The sequence below is a fragment of the Hermetia illucens genome, chromosome 6, assembly GCF_905115235.1.
Source record: "Hermetia illucens chromosome 6, iHerIll2.2.curated.20191125, whole genome shotgun sequence".
NCBI classification, from domain to species: Eukaryota; Metazoa; Arthropoda; class Insecta; order Diptera; family Stratiomyidae; genus Hermetia; species Hermetia illucens.
Window position 1 is genome coordinate 83,352,194 of NC_051854.1, and position 22,331 is coordinate 83,374,524.

At 42.0% G+C, this 22,331-nt stretch overlaps 1 protein-coding gene across 3 annotated transcripts in view; it reads left to right on the forward strand.

Annotated features, from left to right (window-relative positions):
* Positions 1 to 1,923: 1,923 nt before the first annotated feature.
* Positions 1,924 to 22,331, forward strand: part of LOC119660335 (organic cation transporter protein-like) — a 35,618-nt gene continuing 15,210 nt past the window's right edge. The window contains exons 1-2 of one of the 3 annotated variants that reach the window (XM_038068820.1): positions 1,924 to 2,195; positions 21,817 to 22,331. In XM_038068820.1, coding sequence (XP_037924748.1) covers positions 21,874 to 22,331 — 458 coding nt within the window. In that variant the 5' untranslated portion in view covers positions 1,924 to 2,195; positions 21,817 to 21,873. The other 2 variants (XM_038068818.1, XM_038068819.1) reach the window with 2 other exon arrangements.

Genomic DNA, 22,331 nt, shown 5'->3' on the forward strand with positions numbered 1-22,331 from the left:
TTACAGGGTCTTCTCCCAATAAAAACGAGCATATCCAAAGAAAGCTACTGAATGAAGAAAACTCAGTCGAGAGGTAGTTTTAGTGGGTAAAAATCCCACATTCTCAGGGATGGTAAACTCCGAGGTTATTGATATTTAACTGCTCTAAATTTACAGGTAAAGTTAACTTTGAGCTACTGGAACTTTGTTAGTAATAGTATGATTTTGATCAAACTTGGGAATAATATGCTTCATATTATATTCTATACCGCTACCAACCATTTTCCCAAAAATATGGAAATAAACTATTATTACTTAATTTGAGAAGATATCGATATGGAGAGTATTTTGAGGCCTGGACACCGTATAAAGGCAGATTCCTGATTTTTTTCAGATTTTTCTGTTGGATAGTTTCTGACAATGGGTCCGTTAAAGAAATCATCACTTTCAATCCATCCCACTCCCCGTATTGCCAACAAATGTCAAAAGTAAAACCGGCAGCAAAAAGTACTAATCAAGACCTTTAATTTGATATCCAACAGGACTATATTCAGTGAGAATAAATTTTACAGCCTCCCTTTGCAGGTATGATTTACCAACTACACTTTCACAACGCGAGGGCAAGAGAAGATACTAGCAAGACGAAGGTATTCGCACTCTATACGCTGTCTAAAAACTCGGAGTGGTCGCTCAAATTATTGCGCTCCAAAAAGAGGCTCTGTCTGCCTTCGGGAATTGGGTACAAAATTCATTCGATTTTTTAAAAGAAACGATCTTTTTGGATTTTAAGTGGGATGGACCTCATAGCCATTGTAGGTGAAACTGCTCACTTTCCCTTAAAATCACTATTGCCTAAGTGATAAAATCTGATTACAACACCATCATCATCTATCGGGTATATTCAAGGTCAATAGACTACGACCTATGTGTAAATCAAGAAGACTACATGCAGGAGGAGAAAATCAAGGGTCTAGGAGACACGGGGAGGTACCTAACTGGCCCGTGGTCCTTTTGGTTCATTTATAGGTGTGTCAATGGCGCGTGTGTGTTTCTTCATCCCACGTGACAAGCCATAAACAGCAATGCTCTGCCACATGCTGGCAACCACGTGGCCGTAAACCAATCTACTGCATCACATGCACGGCACTAACAGGCGAAAATTTTCTCGTGCACGTACCCTAGAAGGTGGAACATGCGCAATGATTTCTGTCCATCATGCAATTTCAAATAGTGGTTCGGGAGACGACGTCTTCTTGGTATAAATGGAACCATCGTATACCCAAATATTCTTACATAAGAAGTTATCAGATCCTTTCTTACTTGAAGCGTTGAGCTCCTGGTTTCCGCATTGTTGAATAATGCGCATGTTTGGGTAGATCTGTCAACTCGAAGGACTCTGGAACAACTGTACGGCTAAGTTCAAAGCATACGAATAGAATGGGAAAATTCGACTAAATTGCTATCTGCAGACATTAACTCCAGTTTTTGAAGTACATGATTGTGAATAGATTTGTTACTGAGCTTTTGATTTGGTTCCCTGTAGGATCGTATTGGCAATGATACGAATTTGTAAAGCTGGCAATATATTCAATCTCACACCACAGAGAAAATTTCCCATTGCATTTAATCAATTATCAATGCAGATTTGTGAAGTACATTAAAGTAGATACCGAGTATGCGCATCTGAGGTCTGATACGTATAAAAAATCTATTCTCAGAAAAGTCACAGCACCACCCTGCGCCAACTGATACCGCCGCATCTTTTTGCGTCCAATTCTTTGAATCGAATTGCTCCCTATATTAATGAAAAAGTCTCTCTTATGAAATTTTACTTTTCAATTGACCACGAAGCTTTAATTGAAGTCAATTGATTTTCAAAAGGAACAAATGTATCTTGAATCGGGTTTACTGAAATATATCTGCACCAACTTGTTGAGTCGGCTATCGTGCACTAGCCGAGCAGTTCGGCTTCCTCATTCATTAATAGAAATTAATTACTTAAAACTCAGTCCTTGATAGTGAGCCCAGGTGTTGACATCGGTGTTAGCTCTATATTTAGGATAATTTTCGAAGTAATGATAATTAAATTATCTAGACCAATCCGGGGTGTTTGCAATTAGTCTGAGTCTTATTTATTCATGGATATCGCTCAATATTCAACAAAGTGTGGAAGAATAATAATGACTGGAAGGAGGTAATACGATAGTGCTCAGTGAGTTAGTATTCAATGCTCACGTTTGGCAATAACTACACTTCCTTGTTCCAAAAATATTCACCATTAGTTCAGCTTCGGTCGTTATGGTGGCTTTGTCTTCAGCTAGGACTGTTCAATTCAAAATCGGTATCATCATTTTTAGGGACAGTGCTTGTAAAATAGTTAAATCGCGCTCTATTTTGTGCTTTATATTATTATTTGTTCTATTAGAAACTCAAATTTAAGTGCAGTTTTCAAACTCATAAATTGACGTAATTGAAAGTAAGTTTTTGGGCAATGAATGGCAGTGATCGTCAAATGCTTATTATGTCCACTTCTGGGATACGAGTTACCCTCAGTTTTAGAGCGGTGACAACTTCTCTTTGTAATCGGATATTTAAGGTTTTCTACTTTCAGTCCTTAGAACCTAAAAACTCTCGTGTATTCCACAACGGACATACCAACTTTAATAAATACCCAGTTTCCTTTTTGGTCTAAGATTACCGCGCCAACTTCAAATACGAACGAATTAAAACAGCATATGAAAGTGTCATAATTGGTGGAATCCAGGTTGGATACTTATGGGATCTCAGCAGGGCTGGATGAACTCTGCGTTTTCAGCTGGACTGTTTAAGTGGAGGATATCTGTTGCTGAATCTTAGGTCCAAATTAATAAAATAAATGTCCGGGAGGAAATTGACAATGTTTTAGCTTGGGGGGACTGAAATCAACAATCAGATTCCCAATGTTTGTGAAAGAAAATGGCCTGATCGCTATGGCTGTCTAGATATTCAGTACACAATATTTTATTAAGTAGGGGCGAGGCGCAGTTTGTAAAACTAATTCCTAGGAAATTTTAAAGACCTGTGAATTCACCAATTTATTTCGGGTCTGTAAGGCGTTCGGAAATTTGGAGTTTAATAAAGTTAGTTTTTTATGAAAATAATGACCCTGACCGGTCCATTTGGGAAACATTTTTTCCCACTGTTTTTGTATCACTGAACCTTTTATTTTAGACTTGCATTTAGTCCGATATTGGACTGGCCGTTTCAAAGGTTATTGGTGAACAAAAGCGAGACCCTTTCATGGGCTAAGATAATTAGCTCGTCAGTTGCGGATTTTCAAAAAGCCTATAATATTTTATTGCGGGATATTGTCTGAAAAAGGTTGATATTACGAATGATTGGAACGGGTATCGATATGAGCCTGTTGAATAAATCTGACGAAGAGTACAATCGATGGTATTAATCGATGCCTCTTAGTTTGTTAGAATTTGGATCAGAGACAGGCTGTATTTGAAGGACAAGTTAATAAATTAAAATTAAAAATTAAAGTTAAATTAAAATCGAATATCCAATATCATGCCATTCAGACATCAGGTACAGCGTAATGAAACGGGAATGCATTTGGGTTGAGAATTGTCTTGGCATTGCTGCTAACAGGAAGTTGAATATGAGAGATGCCGGACTGAAATGGCACCATAAACTCAACCGATAGTACGCCCTTGTTCAACTTTTCATAGGGATATGTTAGTTGACTTCTTCACCGGACCATTTTTGTCGACTTTTGAAGGAGGTTACGAGCCCAAGGGGCAGCGAGGAAACGATGAGGCAGTTATGCCACCCTGTAACTAGCACATGTGACACTGCGTGGTTATCTTCCGCCATGGCAGGGAACCGCATTGCCCCTGGAATCAGAAAAAATCGCAAATAAGATGGTTTCCTATGTGTTTGAGAAGACATTTTTAAAGGCCAATGCAAAACCAAAACATCGAAAGCTAAAGTCTGCCTCGCAGAACAATGTAACTGGATCCGTGTTTACTGTCCGTCTGTTCTATCGCAATTGTATGGGTTGAATAACCATGCTCGCGGCCTTATCCGCGCTGGCTCAGCAACACCATGCCATCTGTATCTCCGAAAGTTGGCTGGGCGATGACATATTAAACTCCGAGTTCCCCGAAGCATATTCCACTTTCCGCTGTGACAGGGACTGGAATCTGTCTCGTAAGTTCACCGGCGGTGGGGTCCTAATTGCAATAAGGGATAGACTCCCCGCCGTACCCATGTTTACATTTATGACTCCCCACCCAACTCCCTCCTGTTCATTGCATCTTATATATATACGCCCCCTATGCTGGCTCTTCTCATCTGTACGAAGAATTGTTTGAAAATTTGTCTAAACTGTTTACTATCAGATTCCTTTTCCTCCCTTCATCCCTTGGCAGAGACTTTAACCTCCTCACGCTCCACTGACCTAATTATCCCAGCCTTCCAATTCCTTCCAACAACCCCACCCATTCTTCCCTTTTACTTTCGTTCTTTATAAACACTTGCCCCCTTTTTCCCTTGCTTACCTACATTCGTACTCAACTGGGTTCACAACAGAGATCCCTAATAATATTGGCCGGAAACATGCATTGCGGAAGAAGTTTCAGGCTTTTAAGAATGACGCCGATCTTGCTCACTTTAATACTATACACCGCACTGTGAAGTCAATGATTAAAAAAAGGCATAAAAGGTCCTTGCTGAGCGTCGAATCCGCCCTTGCCGGCAGTAACTTCAAGCTCTTTTAGTCCCACACTCGCTATTTCCTTAATCCCACTCAATCTCTTCTTTCTTCTATCAATTTTGCTGACTCCACTACCAACTCCCCACAACAATCCCGCGACCTTCCCTGCACCTACTTTTCAAATTTCTTCACCTTTTCTAACTGCAGACTGCTTCGAATCTCTGGTCATTCCTCTCTTTAGGCCTTCCTTGGTTGAGTTTCCCATTGGTAATTTTAACACCAATGTTGGACTTGGCCCCAATGAGCTTTCTAACCTTCTCCTTCACTGGAAAAAACATATTTGTGTATAATCTACAACAAAAGTCAAGAAGAATGCTACTTTCCCCACTCAAAGGGTGCGAGAGCGGAGACCCTTCTCTTGCTGTCAACTACCGCCTCATCTCTCTTCACTCCTCTTGCTCAAAAATCCTCAAAAGATACGTCAACGACTGGCTGACCGCGTACTTCGGCCAACTCATTCTCAAACAGCAGCATGGTTTCGTTAAACAGATCTACGGCTTCAAACCTTCTGTCTGTCAGTGCCTTTGATACCATTGACCATAACATTCTCCTCTCCAAAATCTCTTTTCACAACTTCCCCTCCCTCAATCATCTCCTGGCTTTCCTCTTATGTCTCATACCGTTCCTGCAGAGTTTCCTGCCTTGGTCACTCACCTCGCTCCTTCTCTCCTTCCTCTGTGGTTTCCCAAAACTCTATACTTGGCCTCATACACTACCTGTTCCCCTAGTCCATTGGTGTTCGGCTAACAAGCTGACATAAATGGCAGCAAATACCAATGAGTGTGCTATTTACTTAAACCCTCCCCAATATCTTTTCTCCCTGTCACTACTGACCTCCTTCCGAGACTTTGGTGTAATATTCTATGACGAACTTCGTGAACTCGACATCTACTTCCACTCCCCGATCCCGAGAATATGCCGGTCCTACAATGGCTTACAACTTAGGCCCATTGGCTCTGTTTCCTTCTTTAGCTCTAAGCGTTAGGAAAGTCATTTACTTGCGATGGGGTTGAGCACGTTGATGAACTACTCCACAGCCAAAATATGCGCCAGTTGGAAGTTCCGCCAACTGAAGACAATGGACAAATGTTACCACCACTAAGTATGGAAGAAACAGTCCGTGCAATCCATCCGCTTAAAAGCCATAAGTCGCCAGGAACCGAAGGGATTACAGCCGAACTGGTTAAATATGGAGGCGACCAACTACACCAAGTGGTTCATCAACTTGTGCTTAAGGTATGGGACAGCGAATCAATGCCTGACGATTGGCAACGAGGCATTGTCTGTCTCATACATAAAAAGGGAGATATCACACAGTGCAGCAATTATAGAGGTATCACGTTGAGTACCATCTATAAGATATTCTCCTCTATCTTGCTAGGCCGGATAGCCCTATATGCCCAGAACATCATTGGCCCATACCAAAGAGGTTTCACTACAGGCAAATCAGCAATAGATCAGATTTTCTCTCTGTGGCAAGCTATAGAAAATCTGTTGGAACATGGTCATCAGTTGCACCATCTTTTCATTGACCTTAAAGCCACCCATGACAGCACGCCATGCAAGAATCCGGTATCCCGGCGAAATTGATAAGACTGATTAGGCTGGCTATGACCAATGTGCGAGGCCAGATAAAAGCAACAGAATAACTCTGGAGACCATCCAACATCAACAATGGTCTAAGACAAGGGGATGCCCTATCATGCGTCCTCTTTAACCTGGCCCTGGAGGAAGTGATTCACGATACAGGGGCAAATACGAGAGGCACCATCCTCTTGAAGTCCACCGAACTACTGGCCTACGGTGACGATATTGATCATATTGAAAAAACAGCCCGAGACTTACAGTCTACCTTCATCCAGAGCGAGAAGGCGGCGCAAGATCAAGGACTGCATATTAATGAAGGCAAGACTAAGTAGATGGTGACAACCTCAGCACCAAAAACGAAAGAACCAACAAAATCAAATTGAGCTGGTCAACCGAAAAGGATAAAGATAGGTGACTTCAACTTTGAGACCTTTGAAAATTTCTGGACAATATGTAGCATGGAAGTTGTTTTCTCTGTATTTCTCCTCTCCATAGTACCCTTAAACAGGCCATGTTCGAGTAATATAGGCAACTGTGTCCTGGAAATAATGCAATCATAAGGCCATGAACCAAGTATGTGCGGAAAATTAATCAATTCCCACACCAGAGAAAAGTAAACCGAAACATTCAAAGAATGTTTAGTCGAGCCCTGAGGTTACTTGTTGGAGAAAACAGGGCATCGGGATGGAATGGGATTACGAATAAACCCTATCCCTGCCATTAAAGTGAGATCTGAGTGAGCCATAAGCATATTTTGGAAATTCAGTATCGCATTACTACTGACTGCTTGAGCTTCGATACCTAGCGAGGTTCTGGAAAGTCCAGTGTAGTGTGCAACGTGACAAATGGCAATTTGTTCCTGCAGTGGTCACAGAAGCAGAAGCGGCCGCAGATAGTCATAATTTCAGAACATGTTACTGCATCACAGAAGAACATGCTTCTGGGGGCAAAATGTGGCATGGTGCTATGAAGGACGTGAATGGTCGATTCCACATTCACAATGACTATCAGCCGAAGAGGTGAAATGAACACCTCACTACGATTCTTAGCCACATCGGATTCGCCTCTTGTGGATGAAATCACTAGTCACCGTAACATACGGATATGAACTGTTCTTCGAACAAAGGAGAAATCGTCGAAGTAAAGCCGATGGACTGAATTATCAACCCGCAAGCGCTCCTCCTACATTGGCAAACATAAACATATATATAGATATTATCAGAGCAATATATGATGACGCAAAATGTCACGTGCTGCACCGACGTAAACTCTCAATGGAATTTGAGGTTCAAGGTGGAGTCCATCAAGGCTGGAGTCCGTCAAGGTGGCAGTGAAAGCAAGGATGATGTTTTATAGCGGGCGTTGAAGTTAAGGCGGATTAAATCCGAAATAATTGCGTACTCACGGGCGAGGGCAATGCTGACCACATTGCCTCCTATAGGGTACTGTAATCCTGCAGTGTACCGTTACGGTCTTGAATGAAGTATTCTAAGCAACTTCAAGGCCCTTATCCAATTGGTTTGTTGCATCAACGATTATTATTATTTCCGGGTTATCATAATCTCGGCAGATGTCGGATTTTACCTAATACTAGCACTAAGTGCCAAGCATATAGGCTACCTATTTAAAAACGAAAGGGGTGCTGGTGATAGTGAATGGGAGAATCCGTCGAGAACTCCCCGCAACATCGAGTACGTATGCAGAATGGTGTACTTCTGCATGGTTTGAACCAGACTGCCAAATTCCAAGGACATCAAGGGAAGCCGTGAGGGTACAATACCAATATAGCTGACAATATTATGGGAACTACAAGCAACATCAATTATATATACAGAGCCACCCGTCTTGTCAACTAACAGTACATCAGGCTTGTTATATAGAGTATGGGGATCAGTCGGAACTTGCTGGTCCCAATACATGCTGTAAGCAGACCTATCAAGTACTGCTCGCGACTCATATCGGTGAACCGGATATGTTCCCGTGACCAACCCATTCTTGCATGGAAGGTTTTAATGGATAACCTTAAATACAGCATTATGCCTGGTGATGTATTGCACCGGCGCCGTAACAGTACAGCAGGAGTCATAGGGAAAAAAGGTCTCGATAACGCAATGAAGATTGTCTTATCTTCCTACATTTTATAGTGGAAACAGTAAAATGCTTAAAATCGACTATTTTTTTAAGACGCCGATATTTTACCGCCCTCGACTACAAAGCTATTCTCTATGAGACCATCGGACCTCAATATCGACCGTTGATTGACGTTTTCCGATCCAAGACACCGAAAAAATAGTCTGAGGAACGCTGTAATGACGAAAATCTGATTGACGATAATCTAGGACCATCGCTTGTCACCAGCAGTGACCACTAGGGGGACAAGCTCGAAGGTGTTCAAATAGAAGAAGCAAGGGGAAAAAAATCAGGAGGCTGCCACTGTATGGTGCCTAGGCTCCGAAATACCCTCCATACGAATACCTGCTCAAATAAAGTTAATAATGGTACATTACTATAATTTTTAGTAATTGGCAGGAAAACCCCCCTTAAGTTCATCCTAGAATCACGAAATTTTGCAGCAATATAGGCTACAGTAAAGAGCATGATTTCACAAAATTTGGTGGAAATCGCACTATTGCTAACAAAGTTATCATCATCATCATCATCAACGCCGCAACAACCGGTATCCGGTCTAGGTCTGCCTTAATAAGGAATTCCAGACATCCCGGGTTTTGCGCCGAGGTCCACCAATTCGATATCCCTAAAAGCTGTCTGGCGTCCTAACCTACGCCATCGCTCCATCTTAGGCAGGGTCTACCCCGTCTTCTTTTTCTACCATAGACTTTGCCCTTATAGACTTTCCGGGTGGGATCATCCTCATTCATACGGATTAAGTGACCCGCCCACCATAACCTATTGAGCCGGATTTTATCCACAACTAGACGGTCATGGTATCGCTCATAGATTTCGTCATTGTGTAGGCTACGGAATCAGCCATCCTCATGTAGAGGGCCTAACATTCTTCGGAGGATTCTTCTCTCGAACGCGGCCAAAGGTTCGCAATTTTTCTTGCTAAGAACCCAAGTTTCCGAGGAATACATGAGGATTGGCAAAATCATAGTCTTGTACAGTAAGAGCTTTGACCCTATGGTGCGACGTTTCGAGTTTTTGTAAGCTGAAATAGGCTCTGTTGGCTGACAACAACCGTGCGCGGATTTCATCATCGTAGCTGTTATCGGTTGTGTTTTTCGACCTTAGAAGGAGAAATTGTCAACGGTCTCAAAGTTGTATTCTCCTATCTTTAGTCTTTCTGTTTGACCAGTGCGGTTTGATGTTGTTGGTTGGTTCGTCTTCGGTACTGACGTTGCCACCATATATTTTGTCTTGTCTTCATTGATGTGCAGCCCAAGATATTGCGCCAATCGCCGCCTGCTCGATCTGGATGAATGCAGTTTGTACGTTTCGGGTGGTTCTTCCCATGATGTCGATATCGTCAGCATAGACCAGTAGTTGGGTGGACTTGAAGAGGATCGTACCTCTTGCATTTACATCAGCATCACGGATCACTTTCTCGAGGGCCAGGTTAAAGAGGACGCATGATATGACATCCCCTTGTCGTAGACCGTTGTTGATGTTGAATGGTCTTGAGAGTGCTCCTGCTGCTTTTATCTGGCCTCGCACATTGGTCAGGGTCAGCCTAGTCGGTCTTATTAGTTTCGTCGAGATACCGAATTCTCTCATGGCCGTGTACAGTTTTACCCTGGTTATGCTATCATACGCGGCTTTAAAGTCGATGAATAGATGGTGCAACTATTGTCCATATTCCAACAGTTTTTCCATCGCTTGCCGCAGAAAGAAAATCAGAAGGGGAATATTACGTACATATTACATATCTGAAGAGGAATATTACATATTATTAAATTCATTCTCTTGTCAGATTGTCCATGTCCAAAATGTTCAAATTACCTTCTGATTTGGTTGTTGTCTCATACAACCAAGATTTTTGACAATAATCGAAACCGATGAAATAACCGTGAATCAAGCCGGGTTGGTCAAGAACTACGGAACTACTGATGCACGGCTACTGGCGTGGTAAGCATCGCCCTCTCCACATTGCATTTCTGGATCTAGAGAAAGCATCTGGCCGTGGACCACACAAATCTAGTATGCTCTACGACAACACCTAATATCAGAAGAGCTTTTTCTCTGGTTCAAATTGCTGTACTCTGATCCGAAAAGTAAAGTTAGAAGTGTTGCGGGTGTATCAAAACCGCTTCGTGTCGGTTCTCACCACTTCTTTTTGATCTTGTTATGGACACTGTCACACGGGACACCCTTCACACTGCTTTATGCAGATGATGATTACCTAAAATCTAATAAAAAAATATGATCTTGAGTAATTTGTCCAAAAGTGGAGTGATTGCCTCACGTAACAATGTCTCGGATTGAATTTGAATAAAACTGAATTTTTGATGAACGTTCCCCAATAAATAGGCACTATCACTGTTATTCACAGTGACCTGCCCAGAAATTTCTTAACGCATTAAGGCAACCTGAATGAATGAGGCGGCGGTCCACAACAAATATTATTTGCGATCGACAAATCCACGAACGTCTCAAATCTAAAATTTATCACAGTGTCGTCCAGCCCCCCTTAGTGTTGGGCGACTTTAAAAGATAATGAACGGTGTTTCGCGACGAAGATGTGGCATTGAACACGCCTTTATCACATCCGAAATGAGAATATCCGCGGTCGATATGAGGTTGCACCGATGGTGAAAAAACTGCGAGAGAGACGTCCTCGATGGCATGGTATATAATTTGCGCTAATGAAAATTCATTTGCCAAGATTGGTCTGAACATCGAAGTCGAATGGTAAACGGCCAAAACGCTGGCGGAAACAGAGCTGGATTGATGAATGGACATTTGAAAGCCTGGCGACTATATCCAGATCAGGACTTTTACAAATAAAAATGGCGTTTATGAACGGGACAAAGGCTACAGAAATGGAAGAATACAGTTTACGATCGAGAGAAACTATTATAAATTAGATAAACTATAAGAGACAACTAGAAGACATGCTACTGTGGAAATTCCTTCCGAACCAAGGATGAACGCAAAGGTGGAAAGTATCTAGTCTAACATATTCAAATTGAGCTGATGATTAGCTATTCCTTTAGCCTCGTCTAATAAAATTATCTTGTTTGGTGAGCCTAGTAGAAACAAATAAAAAATTCCACCACACAGTATGACAAGTGCTGAAGAAAAGTACAAATAGTATTCAAGTTTCTGGCGTACACATAAACCAAAAGCTTCTGTTTTTTATTTCTGAGTAATTGTGACATAATTTGCCAATCTTATCTGATTTGATACGGAACTGACGTTTTCATCACCATGAAAAATTTATCAGTGTCTGAGGACCCTTTAGATAGGCGACCTTGGTATTTATTTTCAGTCGGAATCTACTCAACTTTTTATCTAAATTCAGAGTCATGTGGCTAAGATCCACGACTAGATGAGAGGGCAAGTAGATATGAGTGGGGGCGTGAAAGTATTTGCGGAAAATTAGATTTTAATGAGAATCCTATTAAAATATCCGTCACACTCTTAGGCTAACGGTCATGCCTTGAAAGTGGGCCACTAAGGCGGTTAATTGTACCAGCAACGATCTTGCCACTGCTTTCCCATCATATTCAAATATCTTCTAATCTGGAAGATTATCCGGTTTTAAATTTGAGGAAATTATCTGAATTTAATGCTTCATTAGTTATTTCGTAATTATGTCTCTTTGTATTTGTAAAGCATTTCCATTTTATTATAATACATTTCACCGCTAATGTATGTAGTTCCATATTCTCTCATAATTACTTATCTACTGGTATCTTCCGCAACAGAACTGCTGATAACAAGTCTTTGTCTGGCTGGGTGATATAAAAGTGATTGAATATTAAACAATTCATCCGCCTTGCTTGGAACTATGCACAAGTCGTGTAATAAGAGTATATGGAAGTCTTTACTTGAATGGACTTTAATAAATTATAAAGTTGACGCAAGGTTACATGGGGAGCGCCCTGCAAATATTGGTAGGAAGTTATGAGCAGAGTACACAAACAAACTAGAACTTTATTAGTTGATTTTTGTGATGCACTTACAGGTGAACAACAGCAATACTATATATTATAGATAGTAATATGTTACTTGAGATGTATATATGTATATTTTGTTAATAAGTGGGGCGTTGCATCCCCTTCCCTTGCATGCAGTCACATAGTTGTTCCGTGTTGAATTTAAGAGACGGTTTTCACTGACTATGGTCATGAGGGCATTAAACGAAAAGTCACGGTTACTACTTTTCGAAGAAAATCTTAGTTGGTTGTAAAGGGGGGATCTCCGTTTCTAAGATTTTGTTTGCAAAACAAAACCTTATTAAAATCGGTTCAATGTCTGTCTGTTTGTCTGTCCTTTTTTGGTGTTGTAAGGTGGAAACGTTCAAAACCTACTGCTGGCTCCTGCCACGCAGTTATGTGGGACTTCTACTCACTAAAACCACCTCTCCTTCTCATTCCACTCTCCGCACGAAACTCCTATAAAGTACTGCGTTCCGGGGCTGGATCAGCTTTTAACTGCGGCTCATTATGTTTCTCTCTCTTTCTTGTTTTCGTCGAAGTTCTTCCTGCCTAAGCTGTTGATGAGTAGCTTGGAGTTCCTTTCCAACCTGGTTCCAGGCATCCGTTGACTCCAGCATGAACTGCACAAACGTGTTAAACGCCTGTCTGCGACCGCTTCTATTCTTGTTCGGTGCGTGGTGAACCTGGAGCAATCAAATATGACATGCTCCGCATTCTTAGCCGCGTTATCACATCTTGGGCAGCATGGTGACCCATCGTAACCACATCGATGTAAATAAGCACGATAACCTCTATGTCCACTTAAGAGTTGTGTTAACTCGTAGCTTAATTCCCCATGGCTTCGATCAAACCATCTTCGTATAACCGGAATGATACGGTATATCCAACGACCAGTTTGTAACTCGTCCCATCACTTATACCACCCTTCAATAGATTCCCACCGTGACAGCTGCCATCGAAATGCGCTAGACTCCCCAGCTGCATACATTTTGTCGTAGATGTCTATGGGGAGCATCCCCGCCAGTACATATGCTGCTTCTCCTGATGTTGTCCAATACGCACTGCATACCCGGAGTGCACTTAGCCGATACGCCATTCCCAATTTTCGGCAGTTCACTTTGTTATCCAGAACAGTTGCCCAAACTGGCGCTGCGTAGAGTAGCACAGAGCTGACTACCCTAGAAAGCAAAAGACGTCGACTTTGTCTTGGCCCATCAATGTTCGGTAGTATCCTCGAGATCGATGCAGCGATGGAAGACGCTTTAGTTGCGGCATACTCAATGTGTCTTTTAAAGTTGAGTCTTGTGTCAATAATTACTCCCAAGTATTTGAGCGATGGTTGGGAGTAAATTGTTTTTTCGCCAACTTTGATTTTCACAATTGTGTTCTTTCTTCTCTTGCTAATGAGAACTACTTCTATTTTAAGTGAAAGGCCAGAATTTTACAAACCGGAATTGATCTCCCATATCGCTTCATTTGCATAGATCTCGATCTCGTCTTGGTACTTTGCAACCACTGTTATTCCGATATCATTGGCGAAGTCAATAGTCGTCACGTTGTCTGGAAAGCGTAGCATTAACACTTCATCATACATAACTAGCCACAGCATTGGACCCCGGACAAAGACCTGTGCCACCCCGCAAGTTGTCGGGAATATTTTTAGCCCATCGTCCGAGTCGCAGTAAAGTCTTCTCCCAAGGAGAAACTCAATCACAATGCGTACAATGTACTTCGGGGCCTGTAACTCGTCGAGTGCCTCGATAATTTTTTTCGTTTTTTCGCCTTACGAATCCGAAACCCGAATTGTTTGACGGAAAGGCCTCCTTTCTTTTCCGCAACAGCGAGCAGTCTGTTGTATATTACTCGTTCAAATAGTTTGCCAATGGTATTAACCAGACATATCGGTCTATATGAGGAGGGGTCACCAAATGGTTTACCTACCTTCGGAATGAGTATAATCTTTTGTAGTTTCCATTGCTTGGGGAATTTTCCTTCCCTAAGGCATGCAGTGAAAACTTGAGCAAACATACCTGGCGCTGTCCTGGCTGCAACTTTCAGAACAATATTAGGGATTCCATCCGGGCCTGGAGTCTTTTTTTCAGTCAATCCTTTCACTGCGTCTAGAACCTCCTCATTTACCACTACCGGAACTTCGTCAAGATTTAAATGTAATGCAAGACGACTTGTAGAGTTCACATCTACTGGGAACAGAGTGTTCACTATAATCTGCAGCAACTCTGGACAAGTAATCGGTGGGGAGCGCTCGCCTTTTAGTGATGACATCACCGACCTATATGCGCCACCCCATGGGTCAAATGTTGAAATGTTCGGATTTGCTCTTTGCGATAGCTACTTGAAATTTTTTCCTCGCATTTTTATATTTCACGTGTAGTTCCTCGAACTCAGGTCGGTTTCTTCTGCGCTAGGTGCGTCTTCTAGCTTTGAGGCACTTTTTTCGGCATTCCTCAATTTCTGAATTCCACCAAAAATTAGGATTTCGTTTTCGGAAAGTACTACGTCGAGGCATAGGCAATTTTTTCACGACCTGCGAAACTTTTTTTTATGCGCTAACCGATAGCAATGTATCTTCCAGAAGTACCTTCTTGAACATTTCTGCGTCAAAATTATTGGTTACCCACCTCATCGTTATTCGTTTTAGTGGCTTCATAATATTCCTTTGCAAGGTATGAAAGATGATAGCCTGATGATCGCTGTGTGTGTACTCCTCGCTGACACGCCACTGCAACTCTGATTAGACGAAGATGAGGTCTACCACCGATTGCAATTCTCCCTTCCGAAATGTGTTGGCTCCCCCAGAGTTGGCAAGTATCACGTTCAAGCGCGAGAATGTCCCAAGCAATATTCATAATCTTACGTTGGTTTCTCTGCTGGGGGCATGTACATGTAAAAGGTGGGTGTAAACATTTTTTCGACCGAATATAGTCATATGGATATCAAATGAAAGGTCTCGATTAGTACTTTTGAAACTCTTAGTTTTGAGATTTGTTAAAAAGGCGGGAAGTGGGAGTGGTACCCAACCGAAAAATCTGAAAAAAATCATGAAGCAGCCTCTATATGTTGCCCAGGCCTCAAAATACTCTCCATATCGATATCTATTCAAATTAAGTTAATAATAGTATCCCCTCCTAAGTTTACCCCAGAGTTATAAAAGTTGGTAGTAGTATAAAATATAATATGAAACATATTATCCCCAAGCTTGATCAAAATTATACCGTCATTCCGAAGTGAATGTAGAATTTCGTCAACATGACTTAACTCGCCAACATGACTTGTTTGCATCTTTTGTATCTATATTATTGGAATATCCATAACTAGTGCCAGGACTTAAAAGTGATCAGTTATTTTAAGAACCCATTCTCGGGCACTATGTATTATAAATAGATATACATAATTGAAAAACCCCATGAAAACTCTTCCTACCCAACCGGACCGAAGGCAACATCTAAAGGCTTGCATTACAATGATGAAGCGTTTCAACGCAAATTGTATGCGACCACGCAAGAATGTGTTGTTACATAGCCCATTATTGCAAACACTTCAAGCAGGGACCCCGCAGTTCTTCGCTACAGAGACATCTTGATCGTAAAAAGAAGACAGCACAAACTAAAACTGGAGCCCATTAAGCCAGACTATTACTGGACAGAAATCTCCGGGCTATAGCACAGCCTGCAAGGATAACCGCTTTTTGCAACACTTCTCGTTTTCAGCGCTTTATGCAAATTTCGCGGGACTAATCCCGCCACGGATGTCACGACTGCGACTACTTCCACCTTTTGTTGTTTCCAAGTTTGCTTCATGTCGTCCACCTAGGGGCCGTACTTCCGGATTTTTCCTTGCCGTTTGTCAGCAGTGTTCCGGTCCACGGCACGGCTACATCCATCATGAAGCATACTTGTTCTGCCTTAAGAAGCAGAACTAGGTCGTGTCTATTATGGTTAAGAATGTGGTCGGTAGAAATAGTGTGATTCCACAGTAGTTTGGTCCGATCATTTTCCAAGATTCTTTGCGGCCTATACTTATAATAAGGATGGTTTATTGCCACTGAGCTATACTTTTACGCAAGGAAAGTCTTGCAGACATAGTTAAAATGACTGGTGTACTCGGTAGGTAGGTAGGTATTAAGGGTCGCTCCGGGAGCCCAATTTATACTGTGGTGATGCGACAAACTCTTAAGACCGTGACTACTGTTATGAGAACTAAGAGACAGAGCCCAACCAGCTCATATCTTCAGAACCAACCCGTGACATTCACAAAGGAAAGCGGCTCCCTAACCCTGCAACTAGAAAGAAATCTCTTTGAGGCCAACAGGCATACCTTTCGTAACGCTATTTTCATGATATCGCACATAATGGACAAAAAAATTCCTGACACTTATAGCACAATGTCGTCGGCATCCGCCACCACCTTCACCCCTCTTCTGTCCAATATCCGTAAAATTTCGTCCATCACTATTAACCAGAACATCGGAGAGATGGTGCCACGCTAAGGCGTGCCTAAGCTGACAGCTCTGGTCAAGTGGCTACCTCCGAGGTAAAACTGAAATATTCTAGTTTTTAGCATGGATATTATCCTATGCCTACTCCTCCAATCTATTACTGATTATGGCTTCCTTGATGGCGTTGGCACTAACGTTGTTCTATGCTCCCTCTATCCAAGAAGACAGCTAGGGTATGCTACTTGTACTGTAATGACTGCTTAACCATGCTAATTACCTTACGGGAAGCAGTTTCTGTGGATCCTGCTTTGAGGTAAGCATGCTGGGACTTAGAGAAAAACTTTTCCTCCATAATCGCTCTTAAGTGGAGGTCCAGGACGTGTTCTAGGGTCTTCAACACAAAAGAGGTGAGGCTGGTTGGTTGAAACTCCTTCGTGGACTTGTGGCCGTTTTTGGTATGAAAACCACTGTGGTACGTATCCTAAAGAGGTGCAACTCCGGTAAATCTCTACAAACCACAGCACAACCTTTTGCTGCTGCTCTGTAACATGACTGCCATTATGACATCTGGACTTGAAGATTTATAGGCGGAGGACCTGTTTATAGCCTAGCCGATCTTCAGTAATTAGCGGTTTGCTAGTCTCACATGGCGGAGGTGACTGTAAGCCCTTCAAACAAAACTCTGACTCGCAGTCCACCTCGCGTCTGAACCAGCAGCTTCAAGGTTTCACTAGAAAATTCCTCTTATGTTCCTTGGACCGAATCTTACTGAGCTTTGCGGATTTCCTGGTGCTTTCGATGTTCTGGCAATTGTCCAACCAAGACCACCTCTTGGCGGCCCTGATGGACAAATTGTACTTTTTCAGGCAGCCTGCCAGTATTTATGCATGTACCAAATGTAGAAGATTTGCCTAGTCAGCTTCCTGGGGCTGAAGAGATCTTCATTCCATTACCGCGGGAATCGGAAATTGGTCCCGTTCACAAGCGGGGTCGGGGCGTCGTGATCGGTTTCGCCATTTGATTCTATCAAATGCCTGATTTGGATACAATCGCGAGACCTTCATATTCCCATCCAGTGTATCAAGCCACCATTGTTTCGGCCTGCCTTTTGGTTGTTTACCATCGACTTCGATGTTCAGACCAATCTTGGCACCGCGCCAGTGTCTTCTTGCTATATTTAGCAGAGTACGAGTCTCTAAAAGCGGTATCGAAAGCTTTTTCCAGAGCCTCGACTTTTGTCTCCAGGTCGTCTGCCGTGCCAATCTTGGGTTTGCAGAAAAGAATTTAACTGTCTACACGGTACTGCTGAACATCCTGCACCCAGATGTTATGTGCTGGATGGTCTTCTCTTCATAGTTGCATAACCTATACACTTTGAGGAGCCGGAAAGAATGTACAGATTGTAGTTTTTTTTCGGTAATGAAGTATCCTGAACTGAAGTGAGGAATGCTGCTTTTGATGAATGATGTCAATGCCTCGCAACAACAAATTCTTTATGTGACCTCTGTGAATGGCTTTCTCTTTCCACATGTCGATCTTCTGTTGGATTGAAGTAACATTTGACATGGGATCCTATTCTCTGCTGCTCAAGTTCAAAGGAGGCAATGCATCTGCCATGCCGGTAGCCTGATGTTATTGGCTAGAGGATTGTTTCTCTCAAAAGAACTCACGAATAGACTGCGATTGATTGTAGTGCAATGTTTTTAAATCAACTACGCCCCTTCCTCCCTGATGACGTGGGATAGTGATCCTGAATTTTTGAGCAGTTCTGTTGCCCATATTGTTGTTGTAAGAACTACACTTACCCGTCTATTGACAGATTCTAACTCCGTATTACTCCACTGTATCACACCGAAAGTGTATTGAAGGGCGGGAATGGCGAAGGTGTTGATTGCCATGAATTTATTTTTCTCGAGTTGCTCTGCTTTCAGCAAAAGATCCAGACATCGTTCGAATTCCCCCAGCAACTTAGATTTAGTTAACAACAAGATGTTATCTGTTTTTCGCTCAATGCTCTTTTGATACCTGCGGATGCGATTTTGGCATGCCGATAGTCTCCGCTCAGAATTCCAAGAATTTCTGCGATTGGCATATCATTGGTGAGATGGTAGTTTCCAATGATGGATCCTGCAGATGCCCCTGTTTTCTACTTCAAGATGTTGATTGTGGAGACGAATATATAGGCTATGAACCTATGTCGAAATTTTGTCAACAGCAGCAACGATGTTGATAGTTGTTGAAGGCAACTTTAGTCTTAAAATTTTTGGACTAGCATTTGGAAAAATCTCAGCATTCTCTGTGAATGTGACCTGGAATGTGATAAAAGGCTCATTACAAGTCGACGTCTCCAGTCACTAAGCTTCTCCTGACTACTGGGTTCATGGCTGATAAATGAAACTTCTTTGAAGATTTGTTGCGTAGTTACTACTACTATTCAGTATCACCCGGTACTAGTTGACGACGTTCTGTTGCAGAAGATGACCTAATTTCGGAAATCGGAAATTGAAGCGGACCATAAACGTACGTGGGCCCCTCCAGACCGGATCACTTTCAACCAAATTAACGACGTCTTGATTGAACGTCGCCCCCTCCAGACTTGATGAATATCAGAACATATAGGGACCAATATAGACTCGGATCATTATTTCGTTGACATAATGCTCCGAGCTCGAATTACAACACCTCCCAGAATCGCCCCTGACAATTAGGGGAGAGGAATACTGAAGCCATACACAACAAAGCCCTCCGTAACGCCAACTGCACCAAGCGCGAAAGTTTTAGCAACAAGTTAGCTGGATAAAGTCATATACACCTCGATGCTCATCGTATCGAGATAAAGAGGGAAGTCTAATTTCCGACAGAATGGGCATATTAGTATTGAGTATTTTAACGAACGGTTTAAACAAAATATGGGGGAGTTGGAGGTCCCGCCAACTGAAGACGATAGACAAATGCTACCACCATCAAGCATGAAAGAAACAAACCGTACAATCCATCGGCTTAAAAACCAGTGGACCAGCAGGACAGCCCCATATTGCCAGAAAATCATTGGCTCATACCAAAGTGGCTTCACTCCAGGCAAATCAACAACAGAAGACATTTTCTCTCTGCGGAAAGCGATGGAAAACTGGTAGAATATGGACATCAGTTGCGTTATCTTTCCATCGACTTTAAAGCCACATATAATAGCATAGCCAGGGCAAAACTATGCACAGCATTTCAGAATTCAGTATCCCGACGAAATTAGTAAGACTGACTAGGCTGAGTATGACCAATGTGGTCAGATTAACGCAGCAGCATCATAATCTAGACCATTCAACATCAACAATGGTCTAAGACAAGGGAATGCCCAATCATCCGTCATCCGTCCTCTTCAACCCTGGAGAAAGCGATTTGCGATGCAGATATTAATGCAAGAGACACCATACTCTTCAAGTCCACCCAACAATCGGCCTACACTGACGAAATTGACTTTATGGGAAGAACAACCCGATATGTACAGTCTACCTTCATCTAGATCGAACAGGCGGCGCGAGATCTTGGGCTACGCAGTAATGAAGGCAAGACGAAGTACATGGTGGAAACTTTAGCCCCAGAGAATAAAGAACGAAGAGCATCAAATCGCACTGCTCAAACGAAAACAATAAAGATAGGAACTTTGAGACCATTGAAAATTTCTCCTATCTAGGGTCGAAAATTACATTCGGTAACAGCTATGATGATGAAATCTGCGCATGGTTGTAAGCTGCCAACAGAGAATATTTCAGCTTACAAAAACTGTTTCGTTCGAAACGTCTCACCTTAAACCCCCTTTACTCTAGAAGACTATGAACTTGCTAGTTCTTGTGTATCCCTGGAGACCTTGGTTTTAAGCAAGAAAAATTGTGAAGTCTTCGCCTGGAATCGTTCGAAGATTTTTGGCCCCTTATATAAGGATGGACGATTCCGTAGCCAACAATAACGATGAAATCGATTAGCGATACAAGCACGGTCTGGTTGTGCAGAAAATCCGAGTCAACTGACTGCGCTGGTTGAGTCACTTAATCCGTATGGATGAGGATGATCCAGCCCGAAAAGTCTATAAGGGCAATGTCTATGGTAGAAAAGAAAACAAGGCAGACAGCTTTTAGGGATCTCGATTTTGTGGAACTCGGCGAGAAACCGTGTGTGTGGAGTTCCTTACTAAGACAAGCCTAGACGGGATACCGCTTGTTGCGCCATTGATGATGATTCTATCTAACTCTCCAACTAGAAAATCTGGATGAGAAATCATGATTGGACTATACACAACATCTAGACCCCAAAATACCTTGCATATCTATAACTACTTAAATAATGGTAATAATGATACTATACTTACTACATATATATATTCTCAGTTTACTGCGATAACCCTCTTAGGCTCATCGTAGAATCATTGTATAGCAGGACTGTAGTTCATGATAACATAGGCACCATTATACTGGGAGGTTGGGACGAATACCAATCATTTTTAACGAGGTTATAATAAGGGAGATTTACTCCTTTGATGCGAAATTATTGCATCTTAGGATATCAAATGTCAATATAACTTTAAAGTAAAGATTCGGCCATGCTTTGGTGCACTTAAAATGAAAAATCTACAAAACTTTTCATATCTGATCCACCGAGCTTCCACTTTCGAACTTGTTTATTTAGGGATTGGGAATATAATCGCGGTTTAATTTATTTCAAAATTACTACACGAAGCCATTCTTTACAAGCGCTCTTCCGCTTTATTGCAACTTCTTAAAGGACGAGGGTGCTAACTTTTGCTCTTTCTCAACCACTACATATATATAGTAAATATATATAGTAAAATAGTAGTAACGCTCTAATGCATCTTTCAAATGAATATAATTTTAGTGACTTTTTATTAATTTTTTTTCCAGATAAGACAAAATAGTGTTATCATGATCATAACTGGATGACACTTTCGAAGCCTCGCTATGACAGATATTATTCATCGTATAACCGGAGACTTTGGTATATGGCAGCTGCGAGCAGTGTTGATTATTTTTCTTTGTAAAATACCGTCATCATGGTTCATGGCGTGTGTTATATTCACGGCTCCAGCGCCGCGTTTTAATGAATATTATTGTGCAGACGGTCTTCCAGAGCAAGAGCAACCAACCGGAGTATCCAAGTTTTCCCTTCACGACTTCTATAACACCGCGGGAAACTATTCCCACCATGACCATTGCTTCAAAGAACAATACAATAATGTAACTAACAAATATGACGAAGTGCCTTGTACCAGTTTTCAATACATCCCAACTGACTATTGGTCACTGGTCACCCAATTCAACTTAGTTTGCTCAAGAGAAATTTTCGTAGCGTGGACTCAATTTTGGCATCTCTTCGGAGTACTAATGGGTGGCATCTCAGCAACCAAATTGATGTTAAG